The sequence below is a fragment of the Caenorhabditis elegans genome, chromosome III (genome assembly GCF_000002985.6).
Source record: "Caenorhabditis elegans chromosome III".
Taxonomy (NCBI): Eukaryota; Metazoa; Nematoda; class Chromadorea; order Rhabditida; family Rhabditidae; genus Caenorhabditis; species Caenorhabditis elegans.
In genome coordinates, this window is record NC_003281.10 from 4,643,365 (window position 1) to 4,662,985 (window position 19,621).

The following is a 19,621-nucleotide window of genomic DNA, read 5'->3' on the forward strand; positions in this document are numbered from 1 at the left end:
AACAGAGAATGAGAATCTACAAATGTTTTCAAAAATCAATTCAAAGAGCTGATAAGAATTGCAATTTACTGTTTTTATGTGTTTTTCAGTGGTGTCGTTGACATTGTGAAGCATAACAAGGTTGAGAATAGACAGGTAATTGATATTTTTCAGTAGTGATAAGAAAAAATGTTTGCCTGATAGTATTCTAATGTTGCAAAATTTTCAAGAACAAAGTATTTAGTTTTTGGATGTTTCTTGGGCATTTACTATCTGGAAATCATGAAAAAAAAACAAAAGAAGACAAAAGAATGCCAATGGGGGGATGTCTTAAAACTGCAGTACATATTTTAATACCTAACAGTTAAAGAACTTTGTTAAATTTTTTGATTTTCAAGAGAATTATTTTTTCTGTAAAAATTTGTTTGAGTCTATTTTTCAACACTTTTCCGCATTTTCTGTTGTACATATGTATATGAAAAGTTATAAAAAATAAAAGAATGTATGCAATGAATTCCCAACAGTGTTGTAAAGAGAAGTTATGTTTTAGATGTAACAATAATAGTATGAATATATGAATATGAATAATAATATGAATTTATTGCAATAAGTTAATCAATAATATAAGTTAAAACAACAGAAACCCAGGAAATCTTTACATCTTCCGATATGTATCCATACTCAATAACTCGGCAATCTTCTTCTCAACTTCAGGTGTTTTAGTCGTTGAATCTTCAGCTACAGATGGATCTTTCATCTTCATATTGTACCAATCTCCATAATCTTCATCTCCATTACCATTATTATTTCCATTGTTGCCACTGTTTCCATTATTCCAGTTATCACCACCACCGCCATTTCCTCCATTATTGGATTCCCAATTGTTTCCATCATTTCCATTATTATTATTATTGCTACCCCATCCTCCTCCGTTGTTACTGTATCCTCCAGTTCCTCCATTATTATTATTATTATTATTATTGTTATTATTGCTACTAGAAGATCCCCATCCGTCGTTTCTATTGTTATTGCTACCGTATCCATTCTTACTGTATCCTCCTCCAAAGTTATCATTGTCATTATCCTGATTTCCATTTCCATTCCATTTGTTGCTACTGCCATAGTTATCATTGTCTCCCCAGTTTCCACCTCCAGAGCCTCCAGATCCTCCAGTTCCACCATTTCCCCATGATCCTCCAGAATTGCCATTATTGCTTCCCCAGTTATCATTATCAGTATTTCCTCCTCCAGAACCTCCATTTGATCCTGATCCACCATTAGATCCACCCCAATTGTTGCTCAACTCAGATCCATAATTATCTCCTCCATTATTGTTACTTCCCCATTGATCACCACCTTCATTTCCTCCACCTCGATTTCTTCCATAACTATTTCCACTTGGCTTCCATGATCCTTCATTTCCATAATTAGAATCTCCATCATTTCCTCCATTTGAACCACTTCCCGAGGATCCACCCCAATTATCAGAGTTTCCATTGCTGTTTCCAGATCCTTTCCAAGAATTTCCATCGTTGTCATTTGTACCCCATGAATTACCATAGTTATTATTATTATTGTTGTTGCTCTTTCGATTGTTGTTGTTATTATTCCAGCCGTCATTTTCGTTGTCTCCTGAAACAAATTACAGAATTGAAATTTTTCTAAAATAGCGTCAGTAGATTCTTAAACCCATGAACAAGAAAACTGTATAAAGAAAAACAGGCGGTCTATTAGAAAATTAGAAGTGTTTTCTAGCTTAGAAAGATAGGCTTACATTAGGCGACTTGAAAAGAAAGATATATTTTCCGTGTTTCGAGCATTATCATAAGATGTCTAAGCTTGCTCATGAAATATAATGTATCGGAAAAATTGAAAATTCACCATTATTCCAATTAGATCCTCCTCCAGATCCTCCACCACCACCATTGTACCCTCCAGAATTTGATCCCGAATTCCAATTGTCTTGATTATTCCCATTTCCATTATAATCATCTCCATCGTTTCTATTTCCATATTTGTTCATTCGATTGTTTTTAGAGTTGAAATTGTTATTATTGTTCTGATCTCCATTATTCCAATCGTCATTCTCTCCGTCATTCCGAGAAGATCCTCTCCATCCTGAACCGGTTCCTGCTCTATGAGCCGAGGATTGACCTTTTGCAGTGTCGACGCTTCCTGGAATAAGTATGAATGTTTGATTTTAAAATAATATATTTCTTACCATAACTTCCAAAAGTTCTCTTTCCAGTTCTGGTCATTCCACCTACACGATCTCCTGGCAGACTGCTTTGTGATTCAGGGAGCCCTTGATATCCACTGGAACAAGTTTATATATTGCAAACGTTTTCCTTCAAAAAAGTTAAACTCACGATGCATAAGGATTTCCAGTTGAAGCTCCACTTCTGCCTCTTCTTGAAAAAGTCGCACCAGTGTTTGTATATCCCCTTTCAAAAGCTCCCAGTCCAAATTTTTTCTTACTTTTTGCTTTAATTGTAGATACTGCTGGAAATGCGGCGACTACAATTGCTCCTTGGTCGCGGGCAACTTTCGAAAGATCCACAAGAGGTGAACTTTCTGGAAAATGTATAGATTCATTGTAGGCTGATTCATTTGTGCGAATTTTAATTTTTTTTTTTCTGAGATATTTACAGTAACTTGTCATCTTTTGTGGTGGGACCTAAGATGTTATGAGCTGAATTTAAAAAAATTCGGAGGGAACAGTTTAAAAATTGCATAATTGGAAAATGATGTTTCGTTTCAAAAACCGAAACGATTATTCAAAGTTGGCAAGTTTCTCAACAAAATGTTAAAGAAAATATTTGAGAATATTGCAGTTATTTTATGATACTGTTAAAAATTTTTTTTAAAAATGCAAAAGATTAAAAACCAAAGACAAAACCGGTAAACCTACCATTTTTAGCCAACGTCTCTGTAAGGTTGAACTCGCAAAGTACGGAAGCAACAAGAAAAGTGAAATACTTTATGTTCATATCAAAATGTGATATTGAATTGAATGTTTGAATTGCACACATTATATAGCCATGCCAACAAATCGCCCGGATCTCTTCCGGTAGATCAATGCGAATGTGTTTGTTTGTGTTTCGATTTGACAGGATGCCGGAGTCGACAGTGTTTAATAGGTTCAATGAGCATTAAGTGGTTAAGAAACAAGGAAATAGGGATTATTTATTAATTTTAATTTGATTGAAAACATTCTTTCATTATTGGAAGATAGTGAAGACAATGAAGTTTTGATTCATCAAATCGAACTTCCGAATCAGAAGGAGCACATAGATCCACACAATTTGATGGTATACGACTCTGCAAAAAATTTAAAATTTGATGAATAAAACCGATTTATTGGATATGCTGTACTATTACTTTGCTATACGGAAAAAACTAAAGTTTTTAAATAAATTGAATATGTTAGTCAACAATTGTTAATTTGCTGAATAATTGTTAAATTAATTTTCTAAATATCCAAATTTTGGCAAACAAAATTGGCAACTGTGAAAAGGAAATTTCAACAATGTTTCCGACAAATTATTAAAGAACTTTGCAGTTTCAGATAACTTTACAGCTGTACAGAAAACCTTCAAAAATTTTATCTTGAATTATCGAGATAAATTTGTGCGAGTTTCTTGAATCAACTTTTCTATTGAAATAAATACATTTTCGAACGTGCCTGTTCACAGCATTCTGTGTGATCCATATTCATAGATGCACAAAAATGAATAGTTCTAAGTGATGAACTTGGACATCTTCTGGGCTCCGCGAGCAGTCGAAAGATGGAAGATTCATTATAAGTCTCAAATGAGCAGAATCCCATGCATCTCTCCGGAAGTAAATTATCCACACAACATTGTTCCATTTTTAACGAGTACTCGGATTCCTGAATTTTGAAGTGGGATTATTTAATTTTCATGAGATTTTTTTTTGAATATTTTTGAAGAAAAAATCTTGAAGAAGTTGGATTTTTTGAAATTATTCAAAAGCAGATTATTGCCAAAGTTAAACAATAGAGAAACAACAAAACTCCGTAAATTCCGAAAAATATTTTAAATACATATTTCAAAACAGAATTTTCTCATAGTTTCAATAAAACTAGAAAAGAACCTACCTCTTCATTCACATATTTAGTTTTACTTGCCAATGCTCTTCCACCAACACATCTATTCAATCGGCAGATATATCCATTTTGGCAGCTGTTTCTTGTTAGGCATTCTCTATGAATTACTGGTGGTGGAAGATTCAAACTATCAAGACTTGGAGGACACTGAACAAATAAGACTTTTTTAATTTAGTGAACTTTTATAGGAGTCGCGTTGATAAATGAGAAAAAATTCAAAAATATTTTAAAAAATTCAAAACAATTCTATCCCGCTTCATACAGAATATCTTTAAAAAAGAAAACTTACAGCATAGCTTAACGTGATCAAAAGAATAAAACGAGAATAAATCGAAAGAACTAAAGTATTACCAGACACTTTCATTTTAGAATCCAAAACTGTGAAGAATATAATTTATACGAAAGACATGAGAAATCCTGAACAAATAACTGCTAAAGAATAATAAAAAGAAGCGGGACACAAACAAAGAATTATGAAAATAAGAATGGTTATTGTTATATGAATCACTAAATATTTGGGAAAAATCGAAAGTTTTGGAAATCGAGAGTTACGAAATTGCTCGTCATAACCGGAAATGAGACGTCAATTATGTTCATGTGAGGACTGATAACATCAACTCTCACAATGAGACATCCTTTCTGTTGCATTTCTGGAACTTTGTTAAAGAATGATGTTGTAAATGTTTTCTAAAATTGTCATTTTTTACAGTTATTTCAAAACATGATCCACGCTTTGATGGTTATTTATATTGCTTGTGTCTCTATTTGCAAATTGCTAAAATATTTTTTTTGAAAATTTAGATATGTGATTTTATAATTGAAGTTTAAAGGAGGAATAACGCTAGTGCAAAATGCCAAAATACTACAAAATAAAAACAAAACAACTGTATCTAGTTTGATGGAAATTGCTAATTTTGGCACATTTTCAATTGTGATAGATGTTCTCGTTTGAATAATGTTATATATTCGAGGCCGAACAAGGAGGCGAAGACGAGTAGTTTATTATTACATAACTAAGGAATGAATAGAAAGTTAGTATACATAGATAATGAGTTCACGTTACACGATCTTCATATCCACGTTGAGGGTTAGGTACACGTAGATACCCAACAAATTACATTTTTCAAAATTTCGTCTAGTCTCCAATTTTCAAAAAAAAAGGTATCATTTCTGTGTAAACATTTATTTCATGTCTTAAATTCAACAAAAATAATTTTCACTTGAAAATTTGAGCCAAAATGGAGAAACTTCAAGTGCGGCACCAAAAAAATGGGCGAGGGTAAATATTAATGATAACTGTGAATTGACCAAAATTGGAGATTTTTCTAACCTCTGATAATATTTTGCTCTGTCATCTCATTTGGGAGGTTTATCATGAAGTCCCAATTGACCGTATTCCACCTTTAAACTAAGCTTGCTCAGTTTTCAAATTTTCTTTCATCCAGAAACCTGATGTGCGTCATTAGTAGCATGTTTGGCAACCGTAATTTCCAAACCACTATTCTTGATAATAATTTGAATGTAAGAAACCATCATCACACAGATTGCAGTGACATTTATTACACAATCTGTGCGATAGTTTGAAAATTGGTCTTTATAGGTTTTGTGTCTCAGATACATCGTTCCTATCTCAATGTTTCATATATCGCTTTGTTCCTTAAGTACATTTATTTCTAAATTGTTGAACATTTTACATGATAAATTCCATAAAGCAACATAAAACAATCACGTCATTTCTAGATTTTTATTGACAAGTACACTGGAACTAGCATATATTATTGAAAATACTTGTTGTTGCTATTTTAAAATTTTGAATTTCAACAATTTTAACAACAACGATACCTTTGTAGTCTTCTGATCACTCTCCCCCAATGATAACCTGGTCAACGTGATAAACTGCCTTGATTTTTCATACGTCGATTAGAGCGCAACTGCATCGGGTTGTTCCCGCACATGAGGGGGTTTCCCCGCACAGCGCCATGTGATTTTCCGTGGTCACAGAAGAAACGGAATGTCTGTGCCTCTCACCTTCACACACTCTCACTACCTATTGATTTTCGCCTGGCAGCCTAGTGTCCGTTTGTCGGTCTTTTCTCTCGTCACTTTTTGTGTCTCGGTATCAATGTTTGTTTCGATGCGACGCGGGGACGTCCAACGACGCAACGAAGAAGAACCGAAACTTGGTGTCACATTTTTATTTCCCGGCCGACCGCCGTTTTTTTCCTGCTAGCACGTGGTCTTGAGACGAAAACTTTTATCGGTTAGAATACAATAAAATCACTGTGCTTGTCTTGCCGTTTTATTTTTTCAACTTTTCTTTATTTGCTGTGAGGGTTAATAGTCGCGGCGGCGGCGGCGGCGGGCATTTTGGATACAACATTTTTGAAAATTGGGAATCATTTTTGAAATTATCGAAATTTAAATTTGGGAACATCATGTAGTTGTTTCGCAATTTTTCTTCGGAAATAAACTTCCCAAAAGAAAATATGAGCAAGTGATTTAGAAAACCAGGCCTGATACTTTAAATAAACTCCTTGTAGATCTTTCGTCGTGAGACCCACTCGCTAACCACGTTGCGCCTTTAGTACAGTACTACTATTCTTTTTCAATTTTTATTCAAAATTATGCAAATTTCATCATCGATTTTGAACTTTGCTCCGTTAAATTTGTGATAATACAATTTTTCGAACAATTCAAAAAATTTATCAGTAACTTCTTTTTTGTTGGAAAATAGACTATCGAAAAATTCCATAATTTTCTTCTGTCTCTCGGAAACGCTTTCCATTTTATCTTTTGATCACGTGACACACGTTCTATCAGTCTTTCCTTATTGAAGAACAGGTAGCATTGAAATTGTGATAACCTTACGCCCCCTTCGATCATTTTTCGTTCAAATATTTTCGCATTTTTTTCGTCTTTTCATCTCTTTCCCATTTTTCTATCGTTCAAACATCATAATTTTCCCGCTGAAAGTACTGTTTAGTGCACTTAGACTGAAATAAAATAAAAATCAATTTTCAGAAGTATGGGACAAACACTCAGTGAGCCAGTTACTAAAAAAGAGTCGGCGTCATGCGCCAATGAGAATTATTTGGTCGGTAGCAGTTGTATGCAGGGATGGAGAGTTGGTAAGAAAGTTATCAGAGCAAAAATGTGATAAAATAAATTAGGATATTTAGGAATTTAGGATATTGTTAAGCGTTTACTTCCATTTTAAACGTTTGTAATCAAGAAATAACATAGCGAAATTAATTTGTTTTAATGTTTAGTCTAAATTAAAAAAAAAAATCAGCGAATATTAGTCCCTTTCTCTTCAGACAGAACTCCTTAGCTCATTTTCATCATTTTCATCATTTTTAGGTACTTAGCGACTTGAAAATCCATTAGCTTCACTATCTTCAAAAATGATAATTAGTTCAATAAATTGTTCTAAATGTTCTTTTTTTTCAGACATGGAAGATGCCCATACACATCTCCTTTCTCTTCCTGATGATCCAAAATGTGCATTCTTTGCTGTCTACGATGGACACGGTGGATCGAAAGTTTCACAATATTCCGGAATTAATCTTCACAAAAAAGTCGTCGCACAGAAGGAATTTTCCGAGGGAAATATGAAAGAAGCAATCGAAAAAGGATTCCTAGAATTGGATCAACAGATGAGAGTTGATGAAGAGACAAAGGATGATGTTAGTGGAACGACAGCAGTTGTTGTATTGATAAAGGAGGGAGATGTTTATTGTGGTAAGAGACACGGATTTGCACTTTGACCTTGAAACGTCAATGGAAGGAAATTGAGGAAATGTTAAAGACACTGAGTATTTTTCAAAAAAATCACAATACTAAGACTAACAGTTTTCAGTAAAAATCGATAAAAAATTAACTTCCAAGCTTCGAATTTTGCAGTATTAGAATTCATATTGTTCGAAATTTTATTAGATTTTGAACTTTCACGGTATTACAAAAGTTATCTTTAAAAAAGGAGAAAAATTATTGGTACAGAAAATAAAAACACATTTCCATATTTTTTCAAAAATTTTAATTTTTGATTACGCACACATTTGTGATAACTGTGTATCATAAAGTTGTAAAAATCGTACGCTGATTTTTTAATACTTCTGAGTGGGTCCCACCACGATCTCAGCCACAGTAATCCCTACAAGCTTCAAACTTCACAGATTTGTTTATGTGACATAGAAAAAAACGTTGAAATTAAATATTTATTTAAACTGTATAGGGAAGACCAGGATTTAATATTTTTAAATGTCAATTTTTAATTTTTCTCCATTTTTCAGGAAACGCCGGTGACTCTCGTGCAGTATCCTCAGTTGTTGGAGAAGCTCGTCCACTTTCATTCGATCACAAGCCATCTCATGAAACCGAAGCTCGACGTATCATTGCCGCCGGTGGATGGGTTGAGTTCAATCGTGTCAATGGTAATTTGGCACTTTCCCGTGCTCTCGGAGATTTTGCATTCAAAAATTGTGACACAAAGCCTGCTGAGGAGCAAATTGTCACTGGTGAGAATAATTTGAAATTAAAAATTAAAAAAAGTTCTTTAATTTCAGCATTCCCGGATGTGATCACTGACAAGCTGACACCGGATCACGAGTTTATTGTTCTTGCATGTGATGGTATTTGGGATGTAATGACAAATCAGGAAGTCGTAGATTTTGTTCGTGAGAAGCTTGCTGAGAAGAGGGATCCACAATCGGTAAGTTGATTAAAATAAAGTAAATATCTCGTATTCTCTCTCATTTTCAGATTTGCGAAGAGCTTCTCACTCGGTGCTTGGCTCCAGATTGTCAGATGGGTGGTCTCGGATGCGATAATATGACTGTAAGTTTGATTTTTTCAAAAATAAATTTTTAAACACTTTATCAGCTTTATTTTATGTTTTGAAATATAAATATACAGTAAATTCAAACTTCGAAATTTTCATAAGTTTTCGTTAAAACTTTTAATGAGAAACTAAACTGGAACAAAAAAATTTGAAACACTTAAATTTTAACAAATTGTAAGATAATCAATAAAAATCTTTGAAGATTCCAAATCAGCCAAATTTAAAAAAAAACTACAGTAATTTGCAAGATCTTTAGACTATGGTAGTTGAAATCGTGGTGAGACCTACTAAGAAAAACGGCATGTGACTTTAAATTAAAATGTTGAATTTTAACGAAATATACACATTTAAAAAATTTAATATTTATTTTTCAGGTTGTTCTCGTGGGACTTCTTCATGGACAATCCCCAGATACACTTTTCACGAAATGTGCCCGCCCAGCGGTATTTACGGGTGTTGTGAGTTTTTTTTTGAAAATTATTTCTGCTTCTTCCTCTTTTTTTCATTTTTTCAGTAGTTAGTATCACATAAATTTATAGAATTAAACTAGTTTCTCAAAAAGAACACCTTTTTAGAATAGTTGTGCTTCTTCTTCTAAATACTAACCAAATGAATGAATATCTGTGTAAATCAGAAATTCGACGAACAAAACGATGTGTTTCTTTTTGAAGAATAACGAGGATGGAGATCAAAATCAAATTCAGCAAGATATTTCGCGTGTGATAAACAACTTTGATGGAGGTTTTAGTTGAAAAAGCTTCGCGAATTCTCAAAAATTAAATATTCAAATTTCAGAACAACGGGTAAACGCTGCGAATCAAGAAGAAGAGGAGGATGACAATGAACCAGCGCCAGCCAACTTCCAAGTTTAGAAAATTCGCAAAATTTCGGAGTAATATTTGGTGTGTAAATATCGAATATTAAATAACACGATTTCCCCCTGTGATAGTGCTGAATTTACTTTTTTATCTTGCATTGCTTTTGGTTTTTTATATTGCTCAATTATCATGTTTCACAAAAAATTTTCTTCACAAAACAAAAACCACCCAAAATTTAATATTCCTTATAGAGCACGTTAACAATATAATTTTTCTTGCTTTTTATAGCATTTTACTTTCTTTGTTCTTCCCCCATTCTTCATTCACAGATTTTCCGGTTGAAATACCTTTCGAATAATTTCAAAAAAATTTAAATGCCAAAATCTCTCTAGAATTGTAATGAATTGATTGCAGTGAGTTATCTGGAAAAAATTCAGGAATTTCACTACATGAAAAGTTGTCCTCTATTGTTCATCCCGCCAACTTTTGCATATCCCTTTTTCAAATTTTATTTTTTGTCTTATTCCTACTCTCCCATTTTTAATATGATTTTTTATCAGCCGTCCACTTTCCATGACGCGTCTTTGTTTCCCAAGCATTGAAAGTGTGAGATGACTCGTTTTATACTGAAATACTCGAAATATTAGTGCTTCAATGTGTATTAGACAATTGTATTTTCTTCTTTTTGTCTCTTTTCACATTTTTTTGTTCTTCCCATTGATTTTATGATTATGATTAAAAAAATTTATGATTGAATGTTATTCAATTTTTCCTACAAAATAAAAAAGGCAATAACTTTCGACGGTGCAATTGGAAGAAACATGGAAGATCTGAAAATAGGTTATTTTGTGTGATTGCAAAACATTGTAAGACAATGTATGGAAATTTTCGTAAAAATGAAGATCTGGGAGCTACAGTATTATTTTAAAGGCGCACACCTTTCTGTAGGCGCTTCGAAAATTGTTAAGTTACATTCACCGTACCACTGAACTTACCAAACACCGTGTGACTTCATTTAGTTTTTCAAGACAGTTATCAGAAGCCTCATTCCTCCTTGAAATTCCAAGAAAGGCGACGTAATGATCTCCAAAAATGGAAGAGGCATAATTGTCTCTTTAACATTACATGTTTCAGCTTATAGTTAGTGCAAGCTACTGAAAATATTCAAGAAACCCGACCAAGTCAATTTCATTAAATCATACAAAAGTGCCATTCACAGTTCAATCTAAGCTTGAATAGTTGATCCACCACACGGAGTTGCTTCAAGGCACACATTGACATCACTTTTGTTCTTTTTATTAGCCTGAATACGGCAAGCCTTTGAGCTCTTTGCAGAATGATTCGACGAACGGCTTGATCTACGAGAAGATCTCATTGACTGCTTCTCCGGTTGCTTTTCAGTTCCACAGATGTAGTTGGAAAACCAGCATCCTTTGTTCAATTGACGACGTTTGTACTCCTCAACAAATCCCATCATTGAACCAATTGGAACAGCAGTGGAGACATCTGAAATCGAAAGATTTTAATTAGTTTGAACCAAAGCATCAATCTGTACCTCTTTCGATGTTGACTGCAGTTGTAGTGTCCAATTCTTCCACGTCAACCGGATAATCAGTCGACTCGATACACGTGGCATATCCTGGCAAGTTGATGACTGTCTGGGGAGCCGAGAACTGATCCGTGAACTTGACAGACAATGAGAATGCCTCTTGCTCCTTAGTTCCTGCAGTTTTCTTCTGATCAATGAACTGCTTGAGGCTCTTCGCATAGATCGGCAACACGTATCCTTTGATCAAAAGATTCATCTTGTCCCATTGGGAGAGCTTTGATGAGTTCACACGGAACTGGATGGCACGATGAGCCAATGGTGGAAAACGGAAAACTTCCGTTGGGAAGGTGACGGCTTCATTCGTAGCATGCAACTTCAGCAGGAAGTCCTTGCCAGTGGTGTTGCGGAACACAAAGTTCCGTTGAACGATCTCGCGGCCAGTGGAGATGTGCAATTCCGTTGGGTTTGACTTCTTTTGACTGAAATTTTGAAATTTTAGAATTTATAGTTCATTTGCAATGAGCACAGAATGCATCAGTGGGCACAATAAACCCGAACCATCGAAGACAGGGCACAATGCCTAAATTACGAAAACGATAATTCGTAAGGGGCACATTCTGCCTGATTTCGTTGGCGTGCCTCCATAATGTCAATTCTATGAGGTTCTTGATGAACACATCAGGAATTAACTGCGTTGGTAAAAATCTTAACTCACCAGGGCATCTTATTAGTTGATGAGCAGAAGAACGGGCGGTCCGAGTTGCTTTTCAAGTTTCGAAAATCGAGAATAATTGATTTGCATATTGATTGATTGTCTGATAACAAATCGACGACATTGACCTTTGTTAGTGTTTTAAAAGTTAGTTTTTTTTAACGTGAAATTTTTTTTCTGTTTTATGGAGAAGTTGTTTATTTTTTGTATTACACGGATTTTTGCACCAGAAATACGGTACTCGGCCTCGACACGAAAAATTTTTTTGACATGCGTCCATATAATACAATTTCTCTGAACTGCCGTTCATTGTTTTTAGGTCAACTTGTATAATGTTGGCATACCAACTCAATACACCATATTCCACGAGCAAATTTAGTTTGCGTTGGCGTCGTCATTACTATTCCGAAAGAAAGAAAGAGTTTGACTCTTCGTCCAGTCCAATTGTTTCAGGGAATTGTAAAGTGCAACTAATTAGGGGTACTTTGCATTTTGCTCCAGCAACACGAAACATGTTCTACACGTGCAGAACACCCTATGACGCATACATAAAACACATTACAATCTGCAGACGTTTTTTCAAGTTTTGAGCTTTTTCTCTCTATATAAATACTCTATACATTATTCTCGTAAGCATATTTTTGTGCAGATTGGAATGAAAACTTCATTTAATTCAATTAAAAGCTCAACATATAATTATCGCCAAGTGTCGAAACGTTGTTTTCTTTGTCTCTAAACTATAGTAGCCAGTCTCGACACGACAAATTTTGGTTAAGTTACAAAGATCAAAGAACCATTTTTACCAGAACGGTGTTTTTTAAATAAAACATATTTCCACAACTAATTTTCAAATTTCGATTCAAAATTCGCCGAATCCTTCTCCAAACTGAACAAAACAAACCAAGTTTTGAAATGTTCCAGATTTTCAGAATTTCCATACCAAAACACTCATGTTTGTCTGAAAAAATGAAACGAGGAATCATCCGAATAAACGTCACCATTCCCAAGTGTCGCCGAAAAAAAACTTTTCGTTTTTTTTTTTTGTCCGTCCATCCATCTAGGACCTATTGATTCTCGTTTTTTTCTCGAGGAGCTCGGGAGCACAGCAATGCTATAGTTGCTCGCCCCCACTCACTCCCCTCTCTCTCCGCACTTGCTCTAAAAAGGAGAACCACACACGGGGGAGAGTCAGGCGGCTTGAATCGATTTGAAGTCGTCGTCCCCAACGTCCAAAATATTCTGCGTCTCGTACGATGAGCAACGACGATAAGAGAGAAAGAAATGGCTCATGAAAAGAAGAAGCTTCTCTCTCTCTCTTTCTTTTTCGGTCTTCTTTTTCTTCTTTCTACTGAAATGTCGATGGGGCTCCTCCGACGATGCTGATGGAGCAAAGGCACGTTGTTTCTCCCCCTACGCTTTCGCTCACTATTTCTTCTTATTTTTCTTCTTCCTCTTACGTCCAATCTTCCTTCCAAATACATGTATATCCGCTGTCTAGAATTTCGCCTTTTTATAGTTTTTTGCAGGTTATGATCTCATTTTTATTTTTTATTCTAGTTAAGTACGGCATTTGAAAGTATGACATCATGCGTGATAAGGTCAATTCTAGTTTACCTGGAATGTCATTTATAGAAGCTCTATTATCAGTTGAAAAAGACAATGATAACTAAAAACAACAACTTTTAAATTAAAAGAACAAAAGTTGATAGAAATGCTCAATTTTTGATTCGGCAATTCTGGAAAATGCCGTATTATCAGAAAAATTGTCAACAGGAATAGAGCAAGAGTTGTAGATTTTTATAAATTAGGACAAAGCTGAATTTTACTGCTATAAAGAAACATTATGGTAGAGGTTTCTTATTCGTTAATGTGTCCTAAATTTTTTGTCACAACAAATTTGAACGAGATAATTGTAAAATTTATATTGTCTGTCGCTGCAATTTATTTGTTGAAATCAAATTATATTTTCAACAATAACCTAGAAACGCGAAAAGACCATTATTTAATTTATCAATTTATCAAGCTTTTTACTGAACAACATGTTCAAATTTTGAGAAAGTTAATGGATTTATGTTAATAGTTAATGTTAATGACTACAATTTAAAAAAGTACATGCACTTTAATTTCCCATTCATGTTTAATGTCTTTCCATTAGGTTTCACAACGATCCCTATTCCGAGCTGATTACATTTTCAACGTGAATGCTCTCTATTCGTTACCAAAATTGGATTTTCTAACGCTTTTTTGATGAGTAGTGTGAAATTGAATTCAACTAAAACCTAAACATGCACTCAAGCTTAAAAATTAAAGGTACAAAATCAATCATCTGCCTAATTTTCAACTTAAGGCTTGTAAAAACTATTTTTCGCAACTTTTCGCCAAACTAGGTAAACTTGGTCTGAAATACATTTTTTGGGTCCACGCCATTTTTAGAGCTTGCAAAAGTCATCTTCCAATTCTCAACTTATAATAAATCAACCCATCGAGAAAACCTCGTGGTGTCTAAATGACGTTTGTGACTGACATGACTCTAAAAAACAAGAATATGTAAAATGGTCCGTCACATTTTTCATAGCCTATTTTCTGGGACTATGAAAATAAAAATTATGGTTTGCTCAATGTTTTTTGAAAATTCAATGTTTTTTTCGAAAGTTCAATTGAAGGTATTGTCAGTGGAGTTTTTGTATTGAAAAAGTTTTCGGACTACACCAAGAATTATGATGTGTGAAAACTGAACAATTTCCAGCTGGATGCCAAAAAGTTTTGGAGGATCTAGTAGGTACGCACAAAGAATTTTTGCGCCTTCAGGCAGGCTTTGTCATATTCAATCTTCAAGTGCATCCCTTAACCAGTAAAGTTACCGCATTTTCTTACAGCATTTTCTCTATCAAACTTGCACCCTTCTAGCTCCACGTTGACAGTTTGTCAAAAACTTATAATTGACAAAAATTTTTACAAAATATTAAAACATGTTTTGATATCACCACAGACAATATAGATACGTATAAGCCATCAAAATAGATTTCTAAAAAGGTGCTAGTTCAGTAGGGAAAATACGGTATATACATGTAATCATGTGAAATACTTCTCGTATTCTTTCACAATTTGTCCTCCCATGTGAATCCATTTAATTGAAAATTGAATCCAAAATAAGGCACTAAATGTGCTGTCACAAAAAGGGAACATAGAAGACTGGGAGAACCAAAAACATTGCGAAACATCTATGACGTCATTGGTGGGACCGCACTGTGTTCTAGCCAAAAAGTGAGCAAGCTTCAAAACCAATTAACTTTTTTTCCTCCATTCTTTCATTGCCTCCTATCTCTTTCTATTTTTTTTTATTCGTCATTATTTGATTCGGCACACGGGAGAGATGATGGAGCTATTCATAATAGCTATTATGCTTGACTGAAGACAGCTGCAGTAGCTACTTCCAATATTTCCATAGATATTTTTATATACCTCTCTTATTTTCAGATTTCGAACACCTCAAAATACCGACACATTCCATGTTTGAGTGAAGTGAGTTTTTATTAATTATCATGCAAAAAATTGAAACGCCAGAGGCAGTGTTCTCTAGAAGTAAAGTAGATTACCCAGAGGCGTTTTACTTTATACTACTAAGTTGCGAAAAAATCACCAGAAAAAAATTCCGCGTAGAATCCGATGTAATAGGCCCGTGTTTGAGCACAATGATTTTTGTTTAAATTAAACTTGCCTACATTTTTATTGAAAATTTCAATTTTCAGCTTTCATTTTAAGGGCATTTTACTATAATCTTTATTGCGATAGTTCCCCTCTTGAAAAGAACATCTAACGCACAAATTTAAATGCGTAGGTGACTGACATCATCTTCAAACTTAGAAGAAGCTAGTTCAAATAAGGTTTATAGTCGAAGTGTTCAGCCTGTGTAGTTTTGAAAACATTTTTAAAGTTTTTAACACCATTTGAAATTTCTTGAGGCTCTCGAGAGTTATTTTTTGAAGTTTTGTTTCTAATATCAAATTTAGCAATAGTTTAGTAAGATATCATAACAATCCTAAAGGTTTTGTTTCTTGTTTTTTTTTTCTAGTTGTATCAAGTTTCACTAACAATTCCATTTAGTCTACCTGGTGTTTATAAAAAATTCGAGCTCATAAACATTTAACTATTGAACTTTCCAGAATACAATTCACACAAAAAATGGGCGCAAATTTGACGTCACCATTGCCACATCATCATCGCACACAGACGACGTCGGTGTGCAATCATCTCTTTTCACCCGGAGATGGAGGACCCACTTTTGCACCACAAAGAGATTCAAATACGTCCTCGAGAAGCTCATCAAATGCTAAAGAGAGCGTTTTGATGCAGGGATGGAATTGGAGTAAAAGGAATATTCAACCGGTTATGAGCAGAAGATCACTTCCTAAATCCGGGTCATCGTCAGGTTAGAAAAGTTTGGAAAAATATTTTTTAGAGGGGAAATCACTTAAAGCGTTTTGTTCCGTTAATACAAGTAGAAATCTTTTTAAAAAACAGAGAAAAACAATGATAATTCTTTGAAATAAACCGATTCCCGATCAGCAAAAAAACTGTTACTATCCTTTTAATTAAACATGCTGAACACTAAACCTAAAAAATTCGGCATTTCGTCTTGTCTTGATTGTCTATATGTGAAGCTGACTACGATAAAAACGGCTAGAAATAAATATTAAATTGTTGCAAACTTTTCAAAAAAGCATTATGCTCAATTATATTTTATTATCTTTTTAATACATTGTTGCCAGGAAGATCAAACAAGTAATTTTTGGGTGAATTTCACTTCACATCCATTGCCATAAAGTTTTCAAAAAACCATTAAATTTTCCAGAAGCCACGTCATCAAAATCAAGTGATAGTCTTGTATCCTTCACTCGTAATGTCAGTACGTCAACTTCAAGTCAGTATGGGAAAATATCGATATCACTTGATCGAAATCAGAATTATAAATCGTGAATTAAAATTTTCAAATTTAAAATAGAAATGTTCCAATTTCCAGAGTGCCCCGACCATCGGATACAACTACAATTATACCCAACTATTACAGTCTTCGAGAAGAATTTCGACGAGGTCTTCAAATTAATACACGACAAGATCTGGTGAATAATAATCTGGCATCCAACGATCTCAGCGTCATAGGTTCGCCGAAACATGTGCCACGGTAATTTAAACTTTTTTGGAGTTTTTCAAAATTATGATCGGTCGGCTGACTTCAAGGCGACACAGGTTTTCCTCGTACCTACACAAGTGGCCTTTGAAACTTTGGCCCCAGTATTATTTAGCTGATCTAATTTGATTGGAGGATGATTTTAAACTAAAATTATATTTTATTTTGTTAAAAATGACTTTAATTTGTTAGTTAAGGTTTCTTTAAATTCATCACCAAAAATCCCTCTACTTTCTTAAATAAAATTTTCATAGTTTTTTTTTGTTTCAGACCCCGATCAGTACTTCGGGACGACAATGCAAATTGTGATATTTCTCCAATTGCCGAACAGGAAAATGTTCCATCAGAGGTAAGTTTTCTAAGATTATCTCTAGTTCTTTATAACAAGAACATTCTAGAAAAGAGGCACAAAGAAGACTATAATCCAGGCTTCAACTTCTGAACTTCTTCGTGGTCTTGGCATTTTCATCTCCAACAATTGCGATGTTTCTGATTTTGATCCCGCCCACTTGGTGACGTGGCTTCGGTCGGTGGATCGATCACTTTTACTTCAAGGATGGCAGGATATTGCATTTATCAATCCTGCTAATCTGGTGTTTATATTTTTGCTGGTCCGTGACGTGTTACCAGGTAAGCTAATTTATCTTATTAAAAAAAATTACGGTACTGAAAGCTTCATGGCATGCGTTTTGAAAACATAATTCGTAGATCAAAAAATACATTTAAAAAATTGAAAATTTCAGACGAACGTCATTTAATTCATACTTTGGAAGAGTTACACGCGTGGATTTTAAGCTGCTTGTACGTTTCCTACTCGTATATGGGTAATGAGATTTCCTATCCGTTGAAGCCGTTTTTAATTGGAAATGTAAGTTTTTTCTTCGAGTGGTTTTCCGAGTTTTATATATATTTAATAGAGTTAAAATTTTTTGGCACTTTTTTTATGAAGTTAAAAAAATACCGAAAGGTTAATTTCAAAAATTTTAATGTATGCGTTTTTTTACTGTAAAAAATGCTCAAATATTAGCAATTATTAGCAACTTCAAAAATGTTCAGTCAAAGTTTTTGAAAAATTACCAAAGTATCCAAAAATATATTATAAAATGTAGACTTTTTGAGAAATTTTGAGAACTACTGCGAGGTTCTCCGTTTCATTTAAATCCAAACAATTAATGAGAATATCATACTCGCAGAAATTTTTTTTGGTCAGGTTCCAAAATTATGATATGTAGAAGAAAACTGATTGAGAGCTTGACGTAAATAAAAAATTTCCAAAAATTGTTTATTTTAAAAATATATATATTCATTTTTGAGTGTATGGAATATTTTAGACTAGTTATCAAATTAAAAAAAAATATAAAGTTAAACATTTTTTTCGGAAAAAACTGACAGAAAAATTTTACGATAGACTTTTTGAAAACTTTCCAAATGTGTTTTTCTGAACAATTACTACCAAGCTATAAATGTGCCCGTAAAAATTTGAGATTTTTTAGACACTATTATTTATAAATTACTAAATTGGAAATCCCAATTTGCAGGTTTGTTTTACATCTCAAAAAAAACGGCTCTAAATTTTCTGTTATTTTTGAAAAATGTAAAAGTTTTTGGGGGGAATTTTCGTAGTTTGAAAAAAACTTTTGGATACCTTTTCTTTCGTTTTGTGATATTTTGAACTCAACATAAAATTAACAATTCTTTGTTTACAGGATCGCAACACATTTTGGAATCGTTGCGTAGCGATGGTAACATCACACAGCCGTCAAATGCTTCTTCTCAATTCCTCATCAACATTTTTCTCGGAAGTATTCACTGATCTCAAGCATTGTTCAAGTTCCGAATGATCTTTCGATTCGACTCTTTTCTCTGATCTTTAGAATCTCTTGCTCTCATTTTTCATTGCTTCCTTCTCACTTTGCTTTTATGAATCTCTTTGAACCAAATGTTCTCATACGTGCTCACACCTCTTCATTGTTCCTTGTCATTCCGAATGTTTTTTCCCTCCTTTTCCCTCATTTGCAGCTACATGGTGCTATTTGATTCTTCTAGACGCCCCCAGTTTCTTTTTTTTGCCTGATATGAACCTTACCGCCCCGGTTGATAAATCAATTGCATTTTTAATTTAATGACACGCCATTTGTCAAAAAGGAAGAAAACCAATGGCAACATGCAAATAGCCACAAACTTTAAATATCTTTAAAGTTATTTTTCAAAACTGAAAATGTTTTATTTATGGACTGTCACTTATTTGGATATCGCACGAAAAACTTTGATTCACTGGCATTCGGTGCCAACTGTTTTCCTAAAATTGCCTAAAAATATTAAGTTGGATCAAAAGCGGGCTAAGCTTTCGGAACTTAAACCGAACCCCAGCATAAAATGTTTGGAAATGTATGGGTATTTCTAGGA

The 19,621-nt window shown here is 34.0% G+C and overlaps 5 protein-coding genes and 4 non-coding genes across 10 annotated transcripts; 5 read left to right on the forward strand and 4 right to left on the reverse strand.

Annotated features, from left to right (window-relative positions):
* Positions 1 to 45: 45 nt before the first annotated feature.
* On the forward strand, positions 46 to 145 carry F10F2.10. The gene has a single exon (NR_052272.1). It is a non-coding gene; the product is annotated as an Unclassified non-coding RNA F10F2.10 (non-coding RNA).
* A 419-nt stretch (positions 146 to 564) lies between these two features.
* On the reverse strand, positions 565 to 2,982 carry pqn-29 (Prion-like-(Q/N-rich)-domain-bearing protein). Its single transcript, NM_065547.6, has 5 exons — positions 2,891 to 2,982; positions 2,349 to 2,553; positions 2,201 to 2,295; positions 1,861 to 2,154; positions 565 to 1,611 (listed from the first exon to the last, which is right to left on the reverse strand). Exons 1-5 carry the CDS (start codon positions 2,967 to 2,969, stop codon positions 635 to 637), a joined length of 1,650 nt encoding a protein of 549 aa, NP_497948.1. The 5' UTR covers positions 2,970 to 2,982; the 3' UTR covers positions 565 to 634.
* A 167-nt stretch (positions 2,983 to 3,149) lies between these two features.
* Positions 3,150 to 4,558, reverse strand: dbd-10 (DB domain-containing protein). The gene is made up of 4 exons (NM_001027621.5): positions 4,398 to 4,558; positions 4,100 to 4,255; positions 3,665 to 3,871; positions 3,150 to 3,300 (listed from the first exon to the last, which is right to left on the reverse strand). Exons 1-4 carry the CDS (start codon positions 4,470 to 4,472, stop codon positions 3,175 to 3,177), a joined length of 564 nt encoding a protein of 187 aa, NP_001022792.2. The 5' UTR covers positions 4,473 to 4,558; the 3' UTR covers positions 3,150 to 3,174.
* A 1,531-nt stretch (positions 4,559 to 6,089) lies between these two features.
* Positions 6,090 to 6,238, forward strand: T23F11.10. Its single transcript, NR_052273.1, has one exon. It is a non-coding gene; the product is annotated as an Unclassified non-coding RNA T23F11.10 (non-coding RNA).
* On the reverse strand, positions 6,107 to 6,326 carry T23F11.7. Its single transcript, NR_052274.1, has one exon. It is a non-coding gene; the product is annotated as an Unclassified non-coding RNA T23F11.7 (non-coding RNA).
* An 803-nt stretch (positions 6,327 to 7,129) lies between these two features.
* Positions 7,130 to 10,522, forward strand: ppm-2 (putative protein phosphatase 2C T23F11.1). Its single transcript, NM_001384078.2, has 8 exons — positions 7,130 to 7,236; positions 7,559 to 7,849; positions 8,401 to 8,625; positions 8,674 to 8,819; positions 8,870 to 8,944; positions 9,323 to 9,406; positions 9,620 to 9,689; positions 9,744 to 10,522. Exons 1-8 carry the CDS (start codon positions 7,134 to 7,136, stop codon positions 9,818 to 9,820), a joined length of 1,071 nt encoding a protein of 356 aa, NP_001369858.1. The 5' UTR covers positions 7,130 to 7,133; the 3' UTR covers positions 9,821 to 10,522.
* A 407-nt stretch (positions 10,523 to 10,929) lies between these two features.
* T23F11.2 (Major sperm protein) lies at positions 10,930 to 12,138 on the reverse strand. Its single transcript, NM_065549.4, has 3 exons — positions 12,031 to 12,138; positions 11,322 to 11,794; positions 10,930 to 11,272 (listed from the first exon to the last, which is right to left on the reverse strand). Exons 1-3 carry the CDS (start codon positions 12,036 to 12,038, stop codon positions 10,992 to 10,994), a joined length of 762 nt encoding a protein of 253 aa, NP_497950.1. The 5' UTR covers positions 12,039 to 12,138; the 3' UTR covers positions 10,930 to 10,991.
* A 2,309-nt stretch (positions 12,139 to 14,447) lies between these two features.
* T23F11.12 lies at positions 14,448 to 14,570 on the forward strand. Its single transcript, NR_101813.1, has one exon. It is a non-coding gene; the product is annotated as an Unclassified non-coding RNA T23F11.12 (non-coding RNA).
* Positions 14,571 to 15,429: 859 nt separating this feature from the next.
* cdka-1 (Cyclin-dependent kinase 5 activator 1) lies at positions 15,430 to 19,338 on the forward strand. Of its 2 annotated transcripts, none has more exons than NM_001083181.6 (8): positions 15,430 to 15,549; positions 16,191 to 16,456; positions 16,880 to 17,000; positions 17,048 to 17,209; positions 17,486 to 17,564; positions 17,614 to 17,845; positions 17,959 to 18,083; positions 18,922 to 19,338. In NM_001083181.6, the coding sequence occupies exons 2-8, from the start codon at positions 16,210 to 16,212 to the stop codon at positions 19,054 to 19,056; spliced, it is 1,101 nt and encodes a 366-aa protein (NP_001076650.1). In that variant the 5' UTR covers positions 15,430 to 15,549; positions 16,191 to 16,209; the 3' UTR covers positions 19,057 to 19,338. The 2 variants fall into 2 exon arrangements, with proteins under 2 accessions (NP_001076650.1, NP_001076649.1); NM_001083180.4 differs by having other exon boundaries at positions 15,505 to 15,549; positions 17,644 to 17,845; positions 18,922 to 19,330.
* The last annotated feature ends 283 nt before the right edge of the window (positions 19,339 to 19,621 follow it).